General features: G+C 43.0%; 1 protein-coding gene across 1 annotated transcript in view; it reads left to right on the top strand.

Moving 5' to 3' along the window:
* LOC145404026 (mechanosensitive cation channel TMEM63B-like) overlaps window positions 1–9,373 on the top strand; it is a 188,992-nt gene extending 179,619 nt beyond the window's left edge. Inside the window, exons 10-12 of the mRNA XM_080275629.1 lie at window positions 3,953–4,089; window positions 8,917–9,191; window positions 9,365–9,373. Of these exons, the coding sequence (XP_080131755.1) occupies window positions 3,953–4,089; window positions 8,917–9,191; window positions 9,365–9,373 (421 nt within the window). The remainder of the gene's footprint in view (window positions 1–3,952; window positions 4,090–8,916; window positions 9,192–9,364) is intronic.
* The last annotated feature ends 10,836 nt before the right edge of the window (window positions 9,374–20,209 follow it).

The raw sequence follows: 20,209 nt of genomic DNA, 5'->3' as shown, positions 1-20,209 counted from the left end.
CCTTACTCATCACACTACCCAAGTACTTGAATGCACTCACATTCTCCATATCCTCACCATCCAACCTCACTGCACACTTTGTGACTTCATTCCTCTCAAACACCATAACTTTATTTTTGTTTACATTAACTTTCAGCTTCCTCCTCCTACACACTGTCCCAAATTCATTCACCAAACCTTGCAACTCCCATTCATCTTCACTCAACAATACTGTATCATCAGCAAACAGCAAAACCGGAAGCTTCCAAATCTCACCCAAACTAACTACAGTAAATTCTCATTTATCTGTTGTTGCAATATCTGGCCCAACACAATGTTCAGTGCCTTTTGCCTGGCTCAGTTAAAGCAATATCTGGCAAAATTATGCAATATCCGATTCAGTAACGAGAAGCAACCGGCCCTTTGGCTCTGACATGAGGCTCAATTGGAGAGCAGGCAGACCTGCAACACTCCAGCTAATGACAATACATTGCAAAAACAGCCCACTCAGGACGCTAAGCCTACCGTAGCTCTCTCAGTCTCTCATGTGGATGTCGTACAGCGAGGATGTATCTGCATTTTGCTCTTGTGATCCAGGTGGTGGCTAAACCCTAGTACTGTGACTTAGTTTGTGGCTTCCCATGCCATGCTCAATGCTGCAGTGCTCTGACTAACCTTGTAGCCCCTCAGTGCTCTGTGGCATAATGCTCTGACAACTGCATAGTGAGGACATATTTGTGCATACTGTATCCACCCTCCATCAGTGCCAACACTAGGTGAGTGCAGTATGATTATGATTACTGTATATTGTTTAGTGGATTACTGTACTATACAGTATGTACTGTATCAGTACTGTATTGTATTTTATGCTAAGTTTTAATCTTTTACTCAAGAGTAATGTTTTAGGAAAATTTTTAGGATAGAGGATCAAGACAGATAGTAACAGATTATCCGTTTTGACACCAAATGGATAGCCGATTGGGGGTACTATGCAATATCCTGTATGGGGGTTGGCTGAATTGCATCAGATAATTGAGAGTTTACTGTACTCTACCTAACTCTATCTATCTATCTATCTATTGCCAGATGCCATAATCCCATAAGGGGTGGCCATTTGTCTTTGAGTTATATGTATTGCAGGGAGGGACACTAACCCTCCACCAACCCACTTGTTGACACATAGGGAACACGTATGGTTTGGTTATATGGTTACCACCCAGCATTGTAAATGGTTTCTTGGCTTACAGGAAACCATTTGGTTTGTCACTCAATGTAAAGCCACCTGTAAAGGAAAGAAAAGCAATAAGAAGTGACAGGAAAGATGGGAGAAATAGGAAGAAAGGAGGGCAGGCAAAGAAAAAGAATGATAAAGGCTAAGGAAGAAGTAGGCAGCACTACATCAAGTGAGTGGATGATGGTCCTTCTGGGATATTGGGCTTCACCTGTATTAGGAGTCTGTATAACAAGAGTTTCCAGTACCTTGTAGAAGAAATTTATCACTGGGGCTTATACAGGCCATAAAAAGAAACTCTTAAAAAAATACATTGATGGTGTAAGGGCTGGTGATATCAACACTCGATATCACATTAACAAAATTTGAAAATAGAGGTTTTCAGATTTGAAAGTTTGTACTGTACCATAACTTGGGATATAGCCAAATAATAGAGTGAAGGAAATGCATGTAGAGCCTTTCTTTAAGGCCACCCTTTAAAGAATGTGGCACAGTGCAGTTTAAATGTACAGTAATCTCTCAATTATCCAGCGTAATTCTGCCAACCCCCATGCTGGACATAGCAGAATGCCATATATTGCGTAGGTATCTTCAGTTGGCTGTCCATGTGGCATTGATCTGGTTAATGTGTCACTATCTCCTAAGCTATCCATCTCAGCCTTCTGTCCTAAAAACTTGCCTGCAATATTACCCATGAGTAAAAGATTAAAATTAAGCAGTAAATACAGTACAGTATTGATACAATACATACAGTACAGTAATACAGTACATATAATCATAATCATACTGTACTCACCTTATGTTGACATCAGTGGAAGGTAGAGTAGTACATTATGCAATACAGTGCACTTAATCATATGTGGTCTAGAAATGAATGGTTCCCACAAAGATTACTCCAGTATGGGAAGGCCACAGGCTGAGTCACAGTGCTAGGGGTTAGCCACCATGTGGGTCAAAAATGCACAACACACTGATACGTTCCCACTATACAGCGTTTATGGAAGAGACTGAGAGAGTGACAGTAGGCTTGGTGTGTTAGGAGGGTCATTTCCACAACACGCTATGATTGGCTGATGTTGTGGGGTCTGCCCGCACACCGATTGGGTCCTGTGTCTGAGCTGGATGATACACCTTACTGCCGAAAAATGCATAGTACCGCTGATTGCTGGCCATTTCTGAGCAGGATATTGCCTAATTTTGCCAGGTAATGTTTTAATAGAGCCGAGCACAAAGCGCCGGATATTGTGACGACGAATAATTGAGAGATTACTGTACTGTAGTTGAATAAATAGGTATGAAAGTGCAAAAATATGTTAACAACATTTTAGCTGTGTTGTGATTTTTTTTTTTTTTTTTTTTTTTATAAATATATACAGGTATACCCCAGTTTAACGATGTTATTGGTTAGATAAAACCCCATCGTTAGGCGGGGTATCGTATATTGGGGTACTTTTAACATGTAAAGTAATGGGATGCATTTATCAGGCTTGGGTTTCCTCCCAAACCAAGTCCAAAACCCACCCAAATGAGCCCAAAAACAAGTTTAAAGCCAATCTAAATGGCTGAACAGCAGTAAAGGAGGCTAACCTAAGCCTAACACCTGTAAATAACTCATAAAACCAACAAATAAAATTGGAAAATCATCAAATATAAGTCCGGAAAAAATCTATCTATCTATCTATCTATAGCCCAACGCCCTAATCCTGCAAAGGGTGGCCACAGACAAAACGCCTCCAAGTCGCTCTGTCACCCACCATTTGACTACCCTCCCCCCAACTCACCCCCCCCTCCCTCATATACCTCTCAACTCCATCCCTCCACCTCATCCTCGGTCTACCTCTCCCTCTCCTTCCCTCCACCTCACCTACATAGACCTCTTAGTCAGTCTTTCATTCTCCATTCTCTTCACATGTCCAAACCACCTCAGTGTATTTCTCCTAATCTTCTTAACCACATCCACATCCACCCCACAGTGTTCCTTCACTTCTTCATTTGTCAACCTGTCCCTACACGTCACTCCACATGCTCCTCTCAAGTAACTCATTTCCACTGCTCTCACTCTTGACTTGTTCCCCTCTTGCAAGGTTCATGCCTCGCTTCCATACGTCAGGGTAGGGATCACAATACTATCATGCAGTGACTTCTTAACTTCCATACTCACCTCCCTATTTCTCATCACTGCTTTCAGTGTACCAACAACCTTCCTTCCCTGCTGTACCCTTTCATGCACTTCATCCGCCAAAGTTCCATCCTTACTCATCACATTACCCAGGTACTTGAATGCACTCACATTCTCCATATCCTCACCATCCAACCTCACTGCACACTCTGTGACTTCATTCCTCTCAAACACCATAACTTTACTTTTGTTTACATTAACTTTCAGATTCCTCCTCCTACACACTGTCCCAAATTCATTTACCAAACCTTGCAACTCCCATTCATCTTCACTCAAACTTAGTAAACTGTACCCCAAAATGACAGTGTTCACCCCACCTATGGCAAAAACACATTAATCTAAGTATAACAACTGTTTATAAAGCAACCTAAACACACAATTTTAGTCTAAAATATCATCCAAATTGGTAAAAAAAATCAAAATTCATCGTTAAACCGGGGGTTTGGCCATCATTAGGCAGGGTATGATGATATTTCTACCCCCATTGTTAAGCCGGGGTATCGCAACTAGGGTTATTGTATATCGGGATATTACTGTACAGCAACATTTTTCTCTCCCTGAAGGTCTGAGGCAGAGTCAGCAATTGTGCGCAGATCTCTGATCCTTGAATTCCCTTTTGGAGTACAGTATGCGTGGATGATGCTGATTGTTGCTATGACGATCATATTCTCACTGTCCTGCCCCCTGATTACACCCTTTGGTAAGTTTATGATTATTGGCTCATTTTATTTGTGGGTTGTGGATAACAGGAATAATGTAGGGATAACCCAGATATAGTACAAGAGGAAGAGGTAGTGAGAGAAAAGAAATATGCAGATGCACCAACAATGGAACAAGCAAGCTGATAGCCAAGCAGTCACTCTTAGGAAGAAAGAGAGAATCCTATGTTTTGCAGTGGATGGTCTCAGGCATATATATATAATAATAATAATAATCTGGTCTTTTGTGTCTCAGAAGCACCAGCTTTTCCAGTAAGGAATTCAATAGTGCTCAACACACTTTTGATACTTGTACAACTTAAAAAAGATAACTATCATTCATATACAAGCTTGGTCTGCAGAAATGGCAGTGATTTAAATCCTATAATCATTGATCATAACACCACTTCTTTAATTATAGCTTCTTAAAAAGAGAAATGCTTTGAGCAGCCCTATAAAATATTCAGTAGAAGTCCATTGCCTCATGGGTAATGGCAGTATAGGAAAAAAATTGATCAGAGACAGATGACTGGTGGACAGCTCTAGGCTCGTCAAGGCACATGGGATCATGTTTGCTTAATAACATCACACCTGGGCATGCTGGCAAAAGTTTCAACAATTCAAAAAAATATTGTGCTTTGGCTCACCAAACTGAAGAACAGCGAAAGTAGTGAGACATAGTTTAAATTCTATTCAAGCTTTTACTAGCAAGCAGTGTAACTCAGAGATAAGATAGTTGAGGTTCTTAGAGGAAGACCAGTGATTATCCATGCTGTCCTGTTCAACACGACTGAACCTTCTTTAGTAGATTATTTGGAAGGCTTATCCTTAACGAGTTGCACTAAATGACACAAGACAAAACATTGTATGGACCAATGTTAAGAGGCTTCGTCTGTTTAGAAACTTTACAGAATACAGGTTTCTGATGTGCAGGTTACAGCTTCTTACAGCTTGATTAATGTTTTTTTATATATATATTTTTTTAATTGAAATGGACACCCAGACTTTGAACAGACTAGACTGGATGAAGTTGTAACTTGCCAATCTTCAGGGTCAGGGCACTATCAGGGTCATCATCCCTTCTCTTTGCCTGAATAATAATGATTACACTTTTACCATCACTCAGGTTCAGTCTCCTCTTTGCCCTCCAGATCTTAATATCAGACCTTAAGGATTCTTGTTTATTCTAAGTGGTAGTAATATTGGTCATCTTAATATGAAGCTAGGTTTTTATTGGCATAAAAATGATAGGAGTAGACTGTAGCACCAGTCAATCAGGTCAGTACTCCCAGGGGGGATGGGAATCCTGGTGATTGGGAGAGCTGGAGCTCATGTTTCACAAGCCATCAGGGTATCCTGACCATCCCACTTTGCGGACCAGTTTATTGTGACACTTACATAGGGAGTAGGTCAGCATACTCTCCCAAACGCTTCTCTCTATCTCATGCACCACTCAACTTGAGCTTTACATGCCACGCATCGTACCCCACTATGTCACAGGGGTTTACACCAGCGAGGGCATGCGACCAGAAAACTTTGTCCCCACAAACTAGTGGTGGACCTGAAGGGAGGCATGGCATGGTCTCCGTCAGCATAGTGTTGGGAACTGAGATGGGATGGACCTTGGATCTTTGTCAGAGGGTACAGTGCACTGCCACTTCCACCCAGTAAAGATGGGCCCAAACCTGGTTGTAGCACCTCAGGAGGCTGTCGTATCAGTGGGTGTATAACATTGGAGTAGTTACATTGCCAAGGTGCACTTGGAGAGTGTCCCTGTATCTGTCCTAGCAGGGTGCCCTGAGGCCACTGCCACAGCCACTGGCCATGGCAGGTGGGCTGTGGGTCCCAGGTCCCATGCCTCTCTTCATGCCCAAAACATCACAATCTACCTCTCTTCATCCCAGCACAAATACTGTACATTAAAGTCCTGTCCTTCCTCTCAACTCTTCAATGACAGTCCTATTCCCCCCCAGGCCTCTCACTGAAGGACACACTATACAACAACCTTCGAATCATCATTACATCTGTGGGTTTGGGGCTATGAACATCCATTGCCTGCAGTACACAGTCTCATTACCTTACAGCATTGCTGTACGCTCTTAACACATGCCACATACAAGATCCTGTAGCTGGGAGGGAACACCCTCTCAGTGCCTGGAGAGGCAACAGCAACAGCTCCCTGACCTTCCTCCAGTCACTCCTTACTCTAGCCATAGAATTACAGTATATTTAGCCCCAGCCCCAGCACGTAACATGTCTTCCAGGTACCAGAACTCTTCCACACACTCGAGACTCTCCAGCAAGTATTCTTCCATGTCTGACAATCTCCACATACTCTCCCCAAGAAACTGCACACACAAAATCAGCATTATCTCCCAGTTTACCTCTAATACTGCTACATCTCGTATGCACCCACTTATCACAATTACAGCACAAGATGTATTTACTTCCCATGCCCTTGTGGCAAACCGCACATGCCAACTTTCTCTCTGCTTTGGCAATACCACCACCAGTCCTAGATACCATCACTTTAGCTTTGTCTGCATTAGAGGTAGGTGGGGGCACTCACCATCCACTCTGTCAATATAGTGCTGCTTCGTGATGGCTGTCCTTTTCTCTCTCCCTTCCTTCTTTCCTTTCATCCTCTTCTGTCTTTCATTCCTTCATTATTTCTTCTTCCTTGTGCCTATAGGTAACTCTGTACACCCTCTTCTTTCTTTTTTTCCTTCATTCTTTCCTCTTCCTTCTGCCTATGGGTGACTCTACACTGAGTGACAAGCCAATTGGTTTCCTGTACACCAAGAAACCATTTACTATGCTGGATGGTAACTAGATAATCAAACTATGACGCCTGTTGGTTTAGAGGGTAATTAAGGTGCTCCATTCGGATTGAGCCTGTGTACAGGTTTATATCCAACAGATGGTTGGGGCTTATTGCTTATGTAATGCCACTCAGGGATGAGTGAGGCTGGTCACTCTCATCTTAAATGTCAGGACCAACTTGCCTAGCCCCAGGTTCCTTCGCTCCTCATGGGACAACATAGGATTGGATGATGTATGGATGGATGGATACTCTCAAGCCCTTGTGCACCATACCATCTCTCTACTTCCTAAATCATTTACTTGTGTATATATATATATATATATATATATATATATATATATATATATATATATATATATTATATTATTCTCCCTACGTGTCAAGTGGGGTTGGTGGAGGATTAGTGCCCCTCCCTGTAAAACAATTAACTCTAAGCCCTTGGCCACCTCATTTGGGATACATGGCGTCTGGCAATGAATGAATGAAATATTGTATTATATTATATTATATATATACAGTATCCCTGCATCCAGTACATTGTTTTTGTCAGACAGTACTGCCATACTGAACTAAATCTGTACTGGGCAAACAACAGACCTTATGGGAAAAATGAATAATGTCAGACAAGCCTTTAAAAAGTGCCCCCTGAATTCAGCTTAACTATTTTTTTGACACAACTAAGATTTTACCAACCTTTAAGGTGAGTGGTGATGGGCTTGGGGGGGAAGGGGTAGGGGTATCCGAGGCTATAGGAGGTCCTACTGACCCCCTGAAGGAGGGCCTTCAGGACCCTGAGGAGACCTCTGTGCCGTAACCTCCCTCATAAATCCCTCATAGTCACACACTGACATCGTTGTCTCCGTCATCAGAGGGAAGTGCAATACTGCAATGTGACTGGCACACGGCACGAGTCACGAGGAAGGCGTACTGAACTGGCGCAGCAGTACTAGGGAAACGTTCCTTGGTGTTTGCCATCTTCCTGCACCCTGGCGGGTAATAGTACTGGATGCAGAACATCAGTACTAGAGAAGAACTTGTCAGATTTGGCCACTTTTTTGTGCCGCCGATCCTTACTAGCCCAACAAATCCGTACTACAATAATGAATTATTTTATTTCTTTGCCAGCTGTACTGGACGAGAATAGTACTGGACAAACGCTTACTGGACACGAGGGTACTGTATGTATATATTTATATATACTCTATATATATATACAGTATATATATTTCTGTCCATCCATCATCCAATCCTATGTTGCCCCATGAAAAGCGTAAGAGCCCGGGGCTAGGCAAATTGGTCCTGACATTTAAGATGAGAGTGACCAGCCTCATTCATCCCTGAGTGATATTATGTGAGCAATAAACCCCAACCACTGCTTGGATATAAACCTACACAGGCTCAATCTGACTGGAGCGCCTTAATTACCCACCAAACCACCAGGTACCATAATTTAGTTATATAGTTACCACCCACCATAGTAAATGGTTCCTGGTGAAACCATTTGGCATGTCGCTCAGTGTAGAGTCCCACATAGGCAGAAGGAAGAGAAAAGTATGAAGGAAAGGAAGACAGAAGAGGGAGTGCAAAGTCACCCGTAGGCAAAGGGAAAAGGGAAGAATGAAGGAAAGACAGAAGAGGAAGGAAGTAAGAAAGGAAGGGGTAGACACTTAAAGCAGCACTATATCGAGTGAGTGGATGGTGAGCACCCCCACCTACCACCAATATACAGGTATACCCTGGTTTGATTATCTAATTGGTTAGGTAAAACCCCATTGTTAGGTGGGGTATCGTATATCGGGGTACTTTTAACATGTATAGATTTATTTCACACATATTGAAGTATATGTAGCAGTTTATGAGTTGAGATGTAATTATATGCAAAATTAAGTGCAAAAGAACAGGTGCTGGAGAACTTCCTAATCCTTTAAGGATATGGCCCTCTTTGTAATAATTTGAGTAGTTTCTCCATTTTTCCACTAATCACTTTATGATTTATCTTCTACAGGCACATTGTGTGTTGGTATGAAGCATCTAGTAGACAAGTACAACATTTACTTTGTCTTCAAACCATCCTGCATTAACAGCAAGATCCACACTACTGCCATAAACTTTGTCTTCGTGTCCATACTCTTACTCCAGCTTATCCTTCTCTTCTTCTGCCTGCTGAGGCTGGGTCAAAACAATGCCCTTACCATCTACAGCATCGTTCTCTTCACCCTCACCTGCCTTGTGTTGGTCCTGCAGAATACCTTTAACTGGTTCAGTCCTAAAGACTACAAGGTAGGGAAGATTGTTTTGAAATTTGATATGCACTGTGTAATTTGTTAATGTTGAAACTGTACTAGTCCCTCAGCTGCAAGATATGGTACCTGTTGGAAGTGATGTTCCCAATTTTTGTAATTTACTGAAGAAAACAGGCTTTTGTGAAGTCAAAAATCTTTTTTCACATGCAGGTGCTTTAAGTGGTGGTAAGAGGAATTGTCTCAGACCGTGAAAGCTGAGGATAGGGTCTATTGGTTTTTGTCTAGAGACAAAGTGTTTTAGAGGAGATGGTGGCCTTCCCTTTATTGTTAGTGTTTTGTCCAGTCATCCAAAGTGAACACTCTGTGGTGCACTTTCTGTGGTTTCCCTACGCAGTGCACTAGGAGCCACCCTTGCTTGCTGTGCTCATCACCACCACTCCTGTTTGTATATGTGGCCTCAGTTTGACGTGGAAGAGGACAAAGCAAAGCAACCTTGGGTAGAGACAAGTGAAACGGGTGCCTTCAGATTCTTTCTTCATGATAGGGAGGTTTTTGGCCATGCAAAAATCTGTTATTTCACTCTCTGCTCCTTTCTTGGAAGCATACTGAAGTAAGAGTACTCAAGACAGATGAAGGAAAACCTGAGTAAAGAGATCACCCTGAATGTTGAGCAATCAGAGAGATAAAAGCTACACCTGTGGCATGCGCACTTATTCATATGAGTAGGTGTTATGTCATCAGATTGTTCACACACACCACAAAGCCAGCCAGAAGACAGGACGTGTTAGCTGGGCAATCCCCAGGCCCTGTCTTCCCTCTTACTATTTTTTAAGTCAGCCCAAACCCCCACTGACCAGGCTAATGTATGGCCCGGCCTGCACTGTAGGTGCAGGAAATCTGTAAATGAACGAATGATCTGATTGTTATCAAATGAGGATGACGTGTTACCACCCTCCATGGCATCAAGAGTGATAATGGATATCTGGTGAGTGATGTGATTACATGGCATGTTTTTCTCAAGTGTGGATGGAAGGATTAAAATGTTGTTTAATTTTGTTTAATTTATAAAGATTCCAACAAGCCTGCATGTGTCAGCTTTGGTCACCTTTTGGCAGTTCTCCATGCTGCACAATCTCTGACAGCTTCCTCAGTCCCTTATCCCTGAGGTCACACCGTATGACCTCATCCCAGGTCTTTTTCGGTCTGCCTCTCACAACCCCACCCGCAGCATTAACACTTGTCATTTTTTGCACCCATTTGTCATCCCCCATCCTCTTCATGTTCCCAAAGCATCTCAATCTTTCCCTTCTCATCACAACACCAATATACTCAGTCCCATCCTTCCTCTAAACTTTTCCATCATAAACCTAGCCCCTTGAGGCCTGACATTCAAGGACGCATTACACATCCACCTAATCATTGTCCATCCATCCATTCATCATCCAATTCTACGTTGCCCCATGAGAAGCGTAGAAGCCCGGGTATTGGCAATTTGGTCCTGACATTGAAGATGAGAGTGACCAGCCTCACTCATCCCTGAGTGGCATTACATGAACAATAACCCCAGCCATCTCTTGGATATAAACCTTCACCGGCTCAATCCGATTGGAGTGCTGTAATTATCCACTAAACCACCGGGTGCCATAATTTGGTTATATGGTTACCACCCAGCATAGTAAATGGTTTCCTGGTGTACAGGAAACCATTAGGTTTGTCACTCAGTGTAGAGTCACCCATAGGCAGAAGGAAGAGGAAAGAATGAAAGAAAGACAAAAGAGGGAGTGTAAAGTCACCCGTAGGCAGAAGGATGAGGAAAGAATGAAGAAAGAAGAGGAAGGAAGGAATGGAGAGAGGAGAGGAAAGGGCAGACACCCGAGAGCAGCACTACATCGAGTGAGTGGATGGTGAATGCCCCCACCTACCACAAACATTTAATTAATTTTAATGACATGGCAAATGAGTAGCTGTAGAGCGCTGTAATCCGAGGGATCACAAAAAAGGTTTTATGCAGAAACCCATTGTTTTTTCTGATGAGGTACTTTTCTGCCAATAGGTGTGAATGTCATGTCAGCATGAAGACAACCAACCACCATTCTTTTAACATCTCAGTTTTCTGCCATACTACTCATTGACTTACTTTGATTACTATTTGAACAAGATACTGTGCATTACTTGAAAACTCTCTAAATCAAGAGTTTCATTCTCCTTCTGGATTCATTACGTATATGGTAATCTCATGCCAGAGATCACATTAACCCGCCCCGTCCCGACCACTTTTTCACCACTGGTACCCCCCAATCCCGACCATTTTTGGACCCAAATTTTTTTTGCTAAAACTTTTGCTTTTGGTCAGAAACAATGGTCAGTCACCAAGAAAGTGTTCACCGGGGTCCATAAGTGGCCTAAACAGGTATACCTTCGTCACACCTGGTACCGTGTTCTCTGTAGGTGGTCTGAGCCTCTCACGTTTTCTAGGTATTATAAGTCTGGGAAACCAATGAAAGTAAGTAGATATGTATTTATTACAAACATAAAAACATGTGATACAAGAGTAAATTGGATTTTATACAAAAATAGAGGTGAAATAAGCATTGTACCATCGGGCGAACCGAGCGAAATTGGCCAAACTGTTCACGATGAATCGCTAACATTGCTGAATCATGATACATATCATTTTTTCTATTTACATAATACATCTCCAATAACATTATACCATTTTACATTATATTGAACTGTTTTTACGTATTCACAGGCCTTTCGATAACATTTAGCGTAATGTTAGCGCTTATTTACGTAGTGAGTGAACTCGCTGTGACTGTTGTTTCAACTCATATTGTGTTTTTTCAACTTACATAATACTTTCCTAATAACATTATACACTTTTCCACTTTAGAGAACTGTTTTGAGATAGTTTCAGGCCTTACGATAATATTTAGCGTAATAATAGCGCATAATAACACAGAGGGTGAAGTCGCTATGACTATTATTTCAACTTACAACCTATTTTTGTACTTATATAATACTTCTCCACTAACATTACACATGTTTCCACTTGATATCATTGCTATCACATAATTGGAGACCTTACTATTCTACTGAGCGTCATATTATTGCATATTTACACAGTGAGTGTTATCGCGATGTCGTTTGTGTCATCTTACACTAGTATTCAACTTATAAATTACTTTCCTACTAACATTACACCCATTTCCACTTTATATCATTCCTATCACATACTTACAGACCAGAATGTTCTACTGAGCGTAATATTTTCGCAGATTTACACAGTGGGTGTACTCGTGACATCAATTGTTACAACTTACACTATTTTTCAACTTATACGTTACTTTCCTGCTAACATTACACCCGTTTCCACTTTATATTCTTGCTATCACATATTTACTGACCAGAGTGTTATACTGAGCGTCATATTTTCGCAGATTTACGGGTGTAGTTTTGATATCACTTCTTTCAACTTACACTATTTCTCAACTTATACATTACTTTCCTGCAAACATTACACCCGTATCAACTTTATATAAGACTTAGCACGTACTGACTGGCCTTACCATTATACTGAGCGTCATATCGCCATCCTACACAGTTTCAGTAGTGTAGGAAGTTATGATACTCTCTGAAACATGGCTGAAGGCACAACGCAACATTGCACTCTGCACACTCGTACCTTGTGTCTTTTCTCTGAGTGGCTGGTCTGACTGTCGAGTGCTTGCATACATGGCAGCGGCGCTGGGGTTTACGACGGTTTGGTTGGGAAGGGATTGTGCTAGGGTAGTGGCGTCCTGCGAGGCGTAGGGGAGTCTGGTCAGCCATGGGGGTGCGTGTGCGGTGTGTGGGCCTGTCCTGGGCATGCCTGGCGATTATTTCACGTGCCATCTCCCTCACAAACGCCTCAAAGGTCTCTGATATTCCCGTTGTCATGGCGTGCAGGTAGTGTGCGTTCAGGACCGTGATGTCGAGCAAGTGGAAAAAGAGCTTTTTGTACCACTTCATCGTGATCCTGGCACAGTCCACACTGGAAATCATCGAGTCTGACTGATCCACTTGCCTCATGTTCAGATTATAGTCCAGTACAGACTCGGGTTTCCAGACGTTGCGCCTCCTCTCGCTACGGTGATCAACGGAGTCTGTGCGGTGCATCAGGGGGCTGTGTACAGTTGATAGGAGGCAAACTTCCCTGTTGTGGTTCCACAGGGTGGCAAGGATGTTATTTGCCTGGAAGAAAACCACCTCGTTCTTGTCAAGTTTCCTCCCTATCTTGACCATATGGCGACGGTTTCTCTTGACTGTCCCACAGACTCCGATGTCGTGTTGGTGGAAGAACCTAGCGAGAAGAGGGCTAGTGTACCAGTTGTCCAGGTACAACACATGACCACGATGAAGGTACTCCTCTATCATTGTCTTCACCATGGCCCCTGAGAGTCCTATACTACGATCTTCTGTTATATATGTCTGTGCGCCCGTGTACAGGACTATGTCTTGCACATATCCAGTCTTACAGTCACACATAACAAAGATTTTGAACCCGAAACGGTGTCTCTTGCTGGGTATGTACTGGCGAAAGGAAATATTGCCTCTCCACAACACAAGACTCTCGTCTATGACGAGGTCTCTGTAAGGATAAAATGAGGAGCGGAACATTTCCCGTAAATGATCAAATACAAGCCTAATTCTCCTCATTTTATCAGTGTTATTAGCATTAGCTGGCTCTTCTACATCAAAAAAGTGGAGGCAGCCGAGAATCTGCTGAAATCTATTACGACTCATCACCTTTCCAAAGAAAGGTGTGATGGTCATTGGGTCTGTGGTCCAGTATGCAGGTATTTGATTTTTTCTTACAACACCCATCAAGAGAACCAAGGCAAAAAATAAGAACATCTCAGAAATTGTCACAGGATAGTCATATTGCTGGGAATGCCTGCTCGTTGTTCCCAGATGTTCACTTTCACGGCGCTGTGTTCGTGAAAATAGGTTTGTCTGTTCCACTATGTGCCCCACAAACGCCTCCCCAAAGAACAGGTGGAAAAAATCCACCCTAGTGGAACCCGCATGCACACCTGGAGCCGTGCAACCAGACCGCCACTCCTCAGTGAAAGGGTGAATGATGGGAGTAAAATTACTCCCATCTTCCCAGTTCCACGAGACACTACCGTCTCCAGCCTCGTCCCCATTGTCGCCTTCGTCAGGGTGGGGAGGTGAGGGTGGTGGGGGAGGTTGGGGAGGTGGAGAGCGGCGCCTTTCATCACTCGCACTTCTCTTCCCTCTCCCTTTTCCTTTACCCTTTCCCTTCCCTTTCCTTCCTTTCCCCACATCCTGGGGCTGTGGGGAGGAAGTTTGGGAATATTGTGGGGCAAAAGACATGCTGGGGAGTGGCTCCACCTCCTCTTTCCTAGGCCTACGTGCACCACGTGCTCGTGCTGCCTCCCTCACACCACTTTCCCTTTCACCCCGCACTCCCGCCACACCACTTTTCCTTTCACACCGCGCTCCCGCCACACCACTTTCCCTTTCACCCCGCACTCCCATCACACCACTTTCGCCTTCCCCAGACAAAACACTAGGACCATACCTTATTTGCCTTCTCGCCCCACCTTCTGATCCTCGGGGTGAGATTTTTTCCTTCCCCAACCACGAGGCAACATCACGTCCTAAGCCGCCGTCCTCATCCTCGTCCTCGTCCTCATCAGAATCTCTCTCTAGGGGATGGAGAGAGGTCCGTGCAGGTGGTTTGGGTGCAGGCTGGCCTTCCCTTGCCTTACGATATGTGACACCGCTTTTTCCGGGGCGAAGGGACCTCCTCATCACTGCTTGTTATTTCCTCCTGAGGCTGCACGTAATCTTGATCCACCACATCATCATCAAGTGGAAAATCACTATCTCCAGTGCAGGCATCCAGGGCGGATTGTATTTCGTCGTCTGAGAGACCTTTACGCGCCATGTCTGACCCGGGTCACTGCTAACAGGTGAGTGACCGAGACAAGGGCCAGCACGGGTCACGCGGGGTCTGGGACGCTGCCCGCCTGGCGGCAGGTAGGGGAGGCTTGGGTAGGTGGGCGAATCGAAAATCTCGCGCGAATTTTGAAAATTGTGGAAATTATGAACCTTGCAATTGCAGCGCATTAAAGTACGTCGACGGGATTGGCAGTGACAAAACGTGAGGACGTGGAAGAACGTCAACAGGATTGGCAGTGACAAAACGTGAGGACGTGGAAGAACGTCGACGGGACGCCGCGGGTTAATATTAACTACATGCACCTTCAGACATCGCTGCTTACATACAGCCACAGAACTGGGATTACGAGAGTAGGCATTAGCATTATTAATATAAAGCTGGTTTGAAGTGATCTGTATTCATCATTCATTACCAGATTCACTCTCTTTTCCATTACATTTCACTTTATAAATATATACGAGTATAAATATTTACAAGTATATATATATAGGAGCCTCTGTGGTACAGTGGTAGAGTGTGCTTTTCGCACACGGGTGAACCAGGGTTCGCGCCCTGCCAGGGTAATAAACTTTGGGAGTGTTCATCCGGCCACGTACTGCATTGGTGGACACAAGGGGTGCTGTGGTTGAACCAGTGTCGCTTGCTATATAGTATGCTTGCACCCAGTCGGCTTGCGTGGGCTGATTACACTTGGTTCACAGACTACACACACATCCAAAGCCACTCCAACACTACAATTACACTTACAAGCAATTCTCACCCTACATACAATCTCTACCAGACAGCCTAAGCCACTTGGTAGAGATACAGTGGCTGTATCGTCCCGACTTTGGTCAGGATAGGCCGGTCCTGCAGTGGATACTCAAACAGCTGATGATGATGATGATGATGATGATGATGATGATATATATATATATATATATATATATATATATATATATATATACACAGTAATTCCTCATTATACGATGGGGTTCCATTCCTGAAAACCCCATCATATAGCTATCCATTGTATAGCAAGCCCATTATAACATGGAGTCATTGGGGATACGTTCCTAGACCTGCCTAAACTCTCACATACACACACCTTAGCACTCACATACATGAAATATCTTTATGCTTAAACATGTAAACTATCACATTAATAGTAAACCAACAATATTATGGCTTTACTAGGTAAGTCAACATGAATATGGCTTAACTAAACCAAGAAGAATATGGCTGCTCACCTTAACCCAAGAGGACAACAGGCTTAATGGAAGTAAGAAGAAGATCCGAGGCAGGGTGAGGCACCTAGTGTGCACCTCCTGCACCACCTGCCACACCACCCGACACACCACCTTCCTCACCACTCTTGTCACCAGCACTTTCGACACTTTCACTAGCTAATGCACTCACTTCGTTCATAAACCCTTCAAAGTCTATTTCTGACACCTCAGACATCACCTCATCCTCTTGATCCTCCCCAGGAAATGGCGCTTCTGATGTTGGAGGGAGTGATTCCTCACTTTCTTGATGCCGCAGGTAATGGGTGATGAGGGTTTGCTCCCTTCTGTTAACCTCCTAGTTGTGCCTGTCTGTGTAGTAGCAGAAGGTTCTGTCCAGTGAAGTCATCACTTCCTCCACTCGCAGCTGACAGTGTTCGATGTCCTTGAATAGGAGCGTTCGCGCGAAGAGGAAAATCTGCCAGACACCACCAGAAACCATGTCTTGTTTTCATTTTGACAGGCTAAGGGGGTCTTAGTTAAACTTCAATGTTCTTTTTCTGATCGATATTCACGATATTAGTTAGGCAAATACCTTTAAAAAAAGGTAAATTACTCTTACTTGTGCTATGTCACCCAAAATATCGCCTAAAAATTCGTATTTTTATATATTCTTCCCTAAGAAGGTTAGGACATTATCTGTCAATAAGACTGTTTTTGGACTGTAAGAAGCAAAAAAGGCGTATGAATAATGACATTCGTATATAATCTGACTTGTACAAAAAATGGCAAATATGGTCTATCCATAGTTTAATATTTATTAGACTCTAAAATGTTACGGCGTATCGACACCTGGCGCTGCCAGACGTACGAAGCAAGCCAACTGATGGAGAGGTCACAGAGCGAGGAAAGAGACAACTGTTTTGGTTTGCTTGGAAAACTTGTTGTACTGGAGGCAGCAACTAAATATCGACATGCTTTCTTGAAGTAAATTAAGTTTTATTCTTACTCACAGGGAGTTTATTGTGTTAGCATGAATTATAATCAGCTATTATTGTTGGTTAAAGATATACATATATATTTCTATGCATGCATAAACCAGGCTGCAATGGCTGTAAATATTTTTTATATTACTATATTTTTTCATGCTGCATTGACAAAGCACTGTTTTATAGAGAAGAAATAGAATATTTACATGTTTTTCTAATATACAAGATGCATGAAAAAGGCCATTCAATCATTGCCCGACATGTGATTTTTTTTTTCTGTCCGAAAAATTAAAATACCGGTGATATCTGGCATTTCTCCGGTCGCGCGAACGCTCCTATTCTTCCTTGAATTTATCTAGGGCACACAGTACCCGGCAGATCTCCATCATCGACAAATCTCCACTCTCTATCACTGGTGGTGCTGGCTGTTCTGCTGCGGTCTCCTGCTCTGAGCCCCAGATTTGGGCCATTCTTCACTGCCATCTTGCCTGTTACGAGTTCACTTCGCGTACTATTAAAAAATACACTAAAATTCAATTAAAAATAGGTCCTCGGTTACAATGAGATTCGCGTACTGTGAGCTTGTGTACTATGCGTACCTACTGTATATATGTATACATATATATACTGTATATATCAGTCTGTCTATCTATCTATCTATCTATCTATATACTGTACATATATAATGCGCGATCAGAGATTGTGGAAACAGTCATAGCATGGCCCTTTTTTTTTATTTAGTCCACAATATGGTCAAAACACGATTTTGACAAATATTATGCAGGTGGAGAAATTGCCCATTTCTTAAAAGAACGTACTACGTTGCTATAATGGTGAAAATGCTGCCTGAGGCTAGAAGTTATGGAATATTTAGTCATTACATGAGACAACTGGTCAAAGCACGATAAAAAACAGACAAAACGCGGTCAGATTTATCATAGCGCGCGCTGCATCTGCCCGTGACGTATCCCCGGAACCTTCTTGCCTCTTGGTGGTTTGCCCAGACCATGCCACAGGTTATGCTGACTTTGGTAGATATTAAAATGTATGTATGAGATTTACTACTTATGATAGTGCTGAGTACATCTGGTATGACTTAGAAAAAAAATGCCAAACCACTTTTCTGTTAATGATCTGTGGTGAGTATAATATAATAGAAATAAGCTGTTTAACTTCATTTAAGAAGTGGCATCAGCGTCCATACAGGACATATCTTTATGAAACTTCAGTACGTATTAGACCTACAGTACACAGTCCACACGACACACACAGTCATGAGTCTACTATGAGTCCAGAAGAAAGTGCTTGGATATACCTAAAAATGGGCAAGCCACAATATTCGCAGGAATTTAGAATGGCATGGCTAAAAGACGAAAAGTACAAAAACTGGCTTCTCAAGGTCCCTGGAGATGATAGAAATGGATTTTGTAATGTTTGCAAGTGTACTTTACAAAACTGTGCGACCTTGAGAAACACAGAAACACAAACAGACATAAGAAAGCTGCAGAGCCATTTAGTAGAGTGCGACACACAGTTCTCCCGTTTAAGAAACTTGGTGAGGCAAAAAAATTGAGGGAACTCAGGCCATGTTTGACCAATTGATTAATATTGACCTATTTCATCAAGTACTGTTCAGGAAAAACTGCTGTAACTTGAGTACAAAACTTTTTTTTTTGGGGGGGGGGGGGAGTAATAGTGACTTTTGATAGAATGGTTAGCGACATTTTAGCGGCTTTTAGGCATGAGCATAGCAACATTTGAAAATGTGAGTTGGCAACCCTGATTCCTGTGCCAACTGCCACTCCAGTCAACCCTCTGCCCGCTCTCTGCCTCCACACATGCTGTGTGTTAACTTTGCTCTTTTTTTTTTTGGCCACATGACCTAGCCTAACCATGCCGCACTACCGTGACTCAGCAAGATGGCGGAAGAGTTTGACCCAGGAGCAGAAGCTTGACGTGATCAAGTAGAAGGAGAGAGGAGAACGTAATTGTGCCATCGCCAAAAAGTGCCAAGTCAACGAGTCAACTATTCATGTTACCCAGCACTTGTTATGATGGGAAGGTACCTGGTCATGTACTGCAACCAATGGTAGAGGGAAGAAGTTCCAATCGACTCTGTAAACACACACAGACTCTTCAGTTCAAGTTGAGGAATCCTTCAGTGTTTGTGGGTACTGAAGTACTTTTTAGGTAGGTAAATGTCCTGGGAAAAATCCCGGAAAATTGACCCAAAAAGTGAAATGGCTGGCTTGGGTACCATGAAACCCTGTAACATGTAAACATATGGCTGTATAACATGGAATTTTCATAAAGCTGGACCTGCCAGGAACAATATTTCCGCGTAATGTGAGAGGTGACTGTATATATATATATCCATCCATCCATCCATCATCCAACTCTACGCTGCCCCATGAGAAGCGTAGAAGCCTGGGGCTAGGCAATTTGGTCCTGACATTTAAGATGAGAGTGACCAGCCTCACTCATCCCTGAGTAGCATTACATGAGCAATAACCCCAACCATCCCTTGGATGTAAACCTTCACCGGCTCAATCCGATTGGAGTGCTGTAATTACCCACTAAACCACCAGGTGCCATAATTTGGTTATATGGTTACCACCCAGCATAGTAAATGGTTTCCTGGTGTACAGGAAACCATTTGGCTTGTCACCCAGTGTAGAGTCACCCATAGGCAGAAGGAAGAGGAAAAAATGAAAGAAAGAAAGACAAAAGAGGGAGTGTAAAGTCACCCGTAGGCAGAAGGATGAGGAAAGAATGAAGTAAAGAAAGACAGAAGAGGGAGGAAGGAATGGAGAAAGGAGAGGAAAGGGCAGACACCCGAGAGCAGCACTACATCGAGTGAGGGACAATTGTGTATATAAAAAGAGGGTTG

The sequence above is a fragment of the Coenobita brevimanus genome, chromosome 62 (assembly GCF_032717465.1).
Source record: "Coenobita brevimanus isolate Jiangsu-jjx chromosome 62, ASM3271746v2, whole genome shotgun sequence".
Lineage (NCBI taxonomy): Eukaryota > Metazoa > Arthropoda > Malacostraca > Decapoda > Coenobitidae > Coenobita > Coenobita brevimanus.
This window is presented reverse-complemented; position numbering and strand designations above follow the sequence as displayed.